This window comes from Trichosurus vulpecula, chromosome 2 (genome assembly GCF_011100635.1).
Source record: "Trichosurus vulpecula isolate mTriVul1 chromosome 2, mTriVul1.pri, whole genome shotgun sequence".
In the NCBI taxonomy this organism is placed as follows: domain Eukaryota; kingdom Metazoa; phylum Chordata; class Mammalia; order Diprotodontia; family Phalangeridae; genus Trichosurus; species Trichosurus vulpecula.
In genome coordinates, this window is record NC_050574.1 from 186531636 (window position 1) to 186538176 (window position 6541).

A 6541-nucleotide genomic window follows, 5' to 3' on the forward strand; every position below is an offset into this window, starting at 1 on the left:
CTCTCTCTCTCTCTCTCTCTCTCTCTCTTCTTTCTCTCTTGCTCTAATTCTACTTTGCAGTTTCCACTAGATGGGACCATATTGCTTTTACAAAAGAAGTATTTTGTGTGGGTCTTAACACTTTAAATATTAGGAAAATTTAATCTAAAGGATCTTTAAGGCTAGATGTATTAAAACACTGAATTCAATATGGTTTGTCGTGTAGATAAGTTGCTTGCAATAGACTACACAGCTACTAGAATACCACGTAGTATAAATGTCCACGTTTTCACATTTGCTTTAAAAACCCCAAAACAAAACAAAGCACATTTCATTGGAGTCAAAAGGGCTGACTAGGTAAATCCAATCTCTCTCTCTCTCTCTCTCTCTCTCTCTCTCTCTCTCTCTCTCTCTCTCTTTCTCTCCATGTACATATATATACATATATATGTATGTATGTATATGTATATAATTTTGGCAACTAATTTCTTCTTTCCTGCCAATATGTCACTGAAGCTGCCCATAAGGCTTCACTTTTACAGGGTTGATTTTCATTTTTATTTGTTTCCCTGGCCCATAGTACTGTTGAAATGTGAAAAGAAATGATTAAAAAAAACCCCCCAAAACCTAGGTGCCAAAAGAAAAAGGGAAGCAATCAATAGGCAACTAAATGAAGACTGGGCTTAGGTAACACCAATCGCTGGTGGGATGGTCTGTTAGTGTTAGACATACATATAAGGTCCTTACTTAATAATTAGAAATTGGGACATCATAGCAGACAAAGATGATCTTTTACTTCAGAGGTATTGTAAATATAATTTATCTTCTCTGCTGTATTTAGTCATGATGGAAAGTTAGAAGTGTTGGGTAAATTGTTGACACACACACATCCACATACACACAAAGAAACTACATACACTAAGAACTTTGAAACCATCAATGATTAAAATAAACATAACAGTTAATGTGTTTGATTTAAAAAACAGGATCTAAATATCTAAAACCAGTCTACTACTACCAGTACTAATACAACTATTACTACTACTACTACTATTACTACTGTTAAAAATATGACAACCACTGAATGCTGTTGAGTCCATATTAACATGAAATTAAATAAACAGATGAAGGAGGAAGCTGCAGGTACAAAAATATTTTCACTCACTCAAAACCGATACTAAACTGTTACAGTACTCATACAGATATACTTGGGACTAAGAGAAAAGGGTGGGTCAAATATCATATAGTACCCATGTCAGTATTTCTGCACTATGTAATTCCAAAAAGGAATGCTGATTTTTTTTATCACAGAATTTTTTTTAACGAAATATGTCTTTTCTGATGCTAGTTTGCAAATGGTGGACAAAAACAGCTTCTACACATTCTCAGAAGATGATATGATACAAGAGGATATTTAGATAGGTAAATGGAAAATTGTGATTTTTAAAGCACATTTTAAAATTGAAAACTACAATTATTATCACTTATAATGTCTTAGGTGAAAATTCTGAAAAAGCCAGATGATTTTATCACTGTACACCCAAATTTAAGCACCTAACAGATGCAATCTGCACTGAAATCCTACCTCATGATTTGTGGTGACCTGGTTCCTTGAAATCTATGGGGAGCAGAAGCCCTGAAAGGTCTTACCAAGCTAGAAAAGCTTTGGGTACAAGCCATGAATTAATTCTAGGTCTCTGTCATTAGAGGACCGGACCAATTAGGTTCAGAGAAGACGATGGTCATTAGGTTGGCCACCAAGGGATGAGGATTTTTGTTTTGTTTTGTTTCGGTTTTGGTTTTAGTCATGGCAACTCATGAAGTCATGGAGGAGCTGCCATATGTATCTGTGGAGGGTGCATTCATACCACGCAAGCAAGATCCTTGAAATGACATTGAAGTAAACAGATGAAGTATTTAAGTGGTGGAGTTTTCCATCAAAACACACATTGTTGCCATTAAAATTTGGTCCAGGAGTCATCCTAGGCTATGTATAAAGCCATCTCCCTTTTATCAATCACTTATTCAGTATAATGAATGCTACAATTGAAAAGAAATCCATCACACCCAAATTACCAACTCATCTAAACATTTAGATTTTCCATGCATGATACAGGTCCCCAACTCCACTACCAAATGGTGTTAAAAGTCATACGGTGACTTTTAACTGTTACTGGATTCCAATTGGCCTATGACAATAGATATTGATTCAAGTAGCCAGGTTACTAATACTGGTTTACCCAAAGCAAATAGCATTGGCACTGGCTCTATCAGCTACTTCTACAGTATTCTATAGAATTGCAGCATGGTTGTGAGAACCATTTTGAGTGTGACTTGTAGTTAGACAGATCCAGCTTCAGGGCCAGAGACCTCAAAGGATTGGCTCTTCTAGTCAGTCCACCATCTAGATGGCCTGAGCCAATTGGTTGTCTCAAAGTTCTGCTCTTTGTGGGTGCAGACAGAGCCAAAATTTCACTGCTCTGTCTTGGGATTTCTTTACTTGATATTGCTTTCCTCATCAAATTATTCTAATGAAAAGCTTGTTCTCTGAAAATAAATATCCTAGTTTTATTGCATTTAATGTTCTTTTTAGTAGATGGATAGAAAACAACTTACACTTTACCTTTTATGAAGGGTCACATAATGGTTTGGAAATTCCCATCCTATAGAGCATACAACCTGATTTGTATATGGACTCATAAAGTGAATCAACCGCTAAGACAGAAGACCACAGTTCAAATGCATTTTTGCAGGATGGAAATATAAAGCAGAAACATTCAGTCTATAGTATTCAAAATTCTAACAAAAACTTTAAAACTGCAAATGACTGTTGGTACATTTATAGCTGTATACAGAAAAGAAAATATGATATGTCCCACAATGCCCTTCACATCAATGTCCTTCATATGATAATTTTTTTTCCTATTTCCATTAGTTGATTTCCTCACATTGTCCTTTTCATACCACAGGGGGAAAATCTGACTACTAAAATAGCTGCATCAAATCAATCTTGTATCAACTACAAGCCCAAAGTGGACTCACATTTAATTTTAGAAGAAAATTGTCAAATTACATGCTGTTCCGGATTATTGTTGATACTTAAGTGGTAATATCTGGATATAGGGGTCCAGTTAATAATGACAACCATGCAGATGTCATTGTAACACATTAATTTAAAATTAATTCTCAGTGGACAGTAGCTGCCAAGATTAACATTAAAAAAAACTGGGCCATGGTTTTAAAATGTAATCTGGTAGTTTATAATTGGGTTTATTATAATGAAATCAGGTCACAATGATATATACTTTTCTTTCCCCTCTTGGTTTAAAAGGTTTTTTTTCCTTTTTACTTATGCAAGATTGAGAATTTATTTTAATCTTATAAACAATTCTAGAAAAGAACTTTAAGTCTCTCTTTTTCTCCTTTCCTTTACTGATAAGGTTAATTTAAAGATCAGGTGACAATTGAGATATTAGTTTAGACTAGCTTAGCGCAGACCATGGTATCTCCCCTTCCTTTTCCACTCCCTTGCCAGAAGCCAAACAAAATCCTGAGCAAAGTACACGACAGTAAAAGTGCATTAAAATACTGATTATTTCCAAACCCACTTTCTCGAGTCACTTAACTCCTCTAGATTAATGAGGTTTTCTTTGACAAATGTTAAGTGCCTCCTGTGGCTGAGCTGAATCTAACATATAGAATTTAATAAGAGCATCTAACCAACAACTAGACGGCGGGAGTGTTTGGAAAAGACAGTGTTAAGCGGCCAGCATTCTCTTAAGCTGTGTATCATCACACATCACTGGGCGACCTGGCTCTCTGGGAGAGGTTGGAAGGGATGCAGCCGCAGCAAATGAGCCAGAGAGCTTTCTGTATTTCTTGATTTCGGAAGGCATATATCACAGGGTTGATGATGGAATTGTAGGTAGCCGGAAGAAGGGTGGCGTAAGTGTATATAGAGGGATAGGTATAATCTGCTATCAAAGAATAGAGGGTGAAAGGCATCCAGCAAGCGGCAAAGGTCCCCAAAATGATAGCCAGAGTAGAGACTCCTTTCCGGGTGGTCACATAGTGCGATGTGGCCAGGAAATGGTGCTGCAAGGCAATCTGATGGGCGTGCCTCATCACAATCTTACAGATCTGGATGTATAGCTGGAGCATGAGAGCAAACATGAGCAGGCAGGAGACAGAGAGGATAGCGGCATTATTCTTAGTGAGAGGTCTGATCACACTGCAAGTGGATTCGTCTTTGAGGCAGTTCCAGCCCATGACAGGCAGCAGTCCGAGACAGATAGAAGCTCCCCAGAGCATTATAAGCATGATATAGGTAAATGTGACAGTCCTTTCGGAATTGTAAGTCAAAGCATAATACAGCGAGAGGTAACGATCGACAGTGATAGCCAGCAAGCTGCAGACAGAGGCTGAGAAAGAGGCGACAATCAGTCCTATCGTGACCAGCTTGGTGGCTTCTGACTGAAGCAGGTAGGCAAAAACAAAATTGATGATCAATCCAATCCCTGCCAATAGGTCTGCGAGTGCCAGACTGCCTATCAGGAGAAACATGGGTGCACGCAGGCTGGGGTTATGGAAAATTATAAGGACCACAATGGCATTTTCGCAGGAGATGAGGGTTCCTGAAGTACACAAAACAATGTCCCAGGGGTTTACTATGAGCTCTGGCTCTGGTTCTATGACGGGAATCAGAGAGGAAACTGCCGCTGAGACATTCTCCGGAGAACTGGCATCTAAATGATCCTGAGGCAGCCAGCTTAAATTAACCTTCAGGTCTTCATTCATTTTAACCCCTGTCTTCTTCAATGAAAAGACATGGTTTTTAATGTTCAAGTTACAGCAAGAAGGAAATTTAATCATGCAAGAAACAACCACCAAAAAACCCCACCTGGTAATTGCTCCCCCCCAAACAAACAAACAAAACCTCTCCAAGCCAAACACTATTGTTCTGACTCCGCAGGTATTTAGCTCACATTTCAGGGACTACGGCTAATTAATTTGCAAATTTTCCTGAAATAATGCAAAAGTGTAAAAGATACTGGGGGTTTTTTTTCTCTTAAAAAAATTCCATCCATCAGTGGGGAAAATACAGGCGAGCATATGGGGAATGAAATAGTGTGAATGATGGATATGCACATGGAACGATCTGCAGTCATTACGGAGCTGTTGGGAATACAAATTTTCAAAAAGCACATCTTACATTCTGAAATGAACAACTGTTTGAATTCTGGAGCTGAGGCAGAGTCCCACAGGACAGCCTACAAGTCATGTAAGCAAAAAGAGTGTCATGCCATTTTCCCTACATAGCCTCGAAAAATAGGGCTTTCTATTCAACCCTTGCCTCTTTCCCCAAAACATCTCTCCTCACCCACAGATTGGCAAATGCCACAGATTGAGGGGAACCCCAAATCTTCATTCAGCAGGAAACGCGGGGCAGCAGCTATTCCCTAAGTCCTAGGATGGCAACAAAGGCAGAACGAAAGTGTGAAAACGTAAAGATGCTCATGCATGAGTGGCCCCTTTCCCACCTCAGCACAGTGATAGGAGACAGACAGTGGGATCACATATACAGAGAGCACCACACAGCAGACACCGAGCACTGGAGCGGGGCAAGGGGGTTAGGAAGGAGGGATAGCAAGGTAGTCACCTTGACTTCTCCTGATGGAGAGTCCTCGGGTTCTTCCTAAATAGAGCAGGTTTCCTCTGGCATGTTCATCTCCCCGAATGCAAGACGGATAGGAATCTGTTTTCCGGCTCCGGAGTTTGCAGGGAGTGCAGAAGGGTGGATGGGGGGTGGGGAAAGAAAGGAAGGGGGGGAGGGAGGGAGGTGAGGGAGAAAGGAGGAGGAGGTAGAGAAGGAGGCAGAAGCAGCAGCAGTGGCAACAACAGAGATACTGACTGCAGCTGGTAAAAAATATTCTGCGTTTGTGCTACACTCTAGCGTCTTGAGGTTTGGTAAAGGGTCCGCTGCGTGCGTCTGTCATGGACACACAACCCTCCCCCTACACACACAGACCACACACACACACACACACACAGCACACACCACACACAGACGTGCACCACGCACACACGTGCGCACCGCCCACTTCCCCTCCCTCTCTCACGCCCGCCCTTGGCCCACAGATGGGGATGGTGGAGGTGGAGGTTGAGGCTTTGGCGGGGAGCGGCACTCGCCAACCAGCAACGCATATTCTTGGGCTTTGTGGCCTGAGAGCTACGTGGGGAGAGGCGCCGCGGGTACCTAGATTGCTGCCCAACTCCTACACTCTCCCGGACAGAATTGTCCTGGGGCTGGCAGACGCCTGCTGAGATACTCAGCTTCCTGACCCCGACTGACCTTCGCCGGTGTCAGCTTTACACCGTTGTCACACCATGGAGTTGAGCCTGGTCCCCCTCTTCAGCCCCCCCTACTGCCAACAATCAGGATGAGAGAAGAGAGCTGCTCGTATTCTGGTCTCTCTGGAGCTCAAGGTTCATGCTGTCTGGATGAAGAATCCTAGTTCCAAGTGGATCTGGGCACTCATTCCTTTCCCGAAACTGCTGCAAA

At 41.4% G+C, this 6541-nt stretch overlaps 1 protein-coding gene across 1 annotated transcript; it reads right to left on the reverse strand.

The window, feature by feature from the left end:
• Nucleotides 1-733: 733 nt before the first annotated feature.
• GPR12 (G protein-coupled receptor 12) lies at nt 734-6055 on the reverse strand. The gene is made up of 2 exons (XM_036742798.1): nt 5639-6055; nt 734-4791 (listed from the first exon to the last, which is right to left on the reverse strand). Exon 2 carries the CDS (start codon nt 4774-4776, stop codon nt 3772-3774), a length of 1005 nt encoding a protein of 334 aa, XP_036598693.1. The 5' UTR covers nt 4777-4791; nt 5639-6055; the 3' UTR covers nt 734-3771.
• Between the last annotated feature and the right edge of the window lie 486 nt (nt 6056-6541).

What these genes read in the sequence shown, in the direction of transcription:
- GPR12 (XM_036742798.1), bottom strand. Translation starts at nt 4,776, where the DNA reads ATGAATGAAGACCTGAAGGTTAATTTAAGCTGGCTGCCTCAGGATCAT.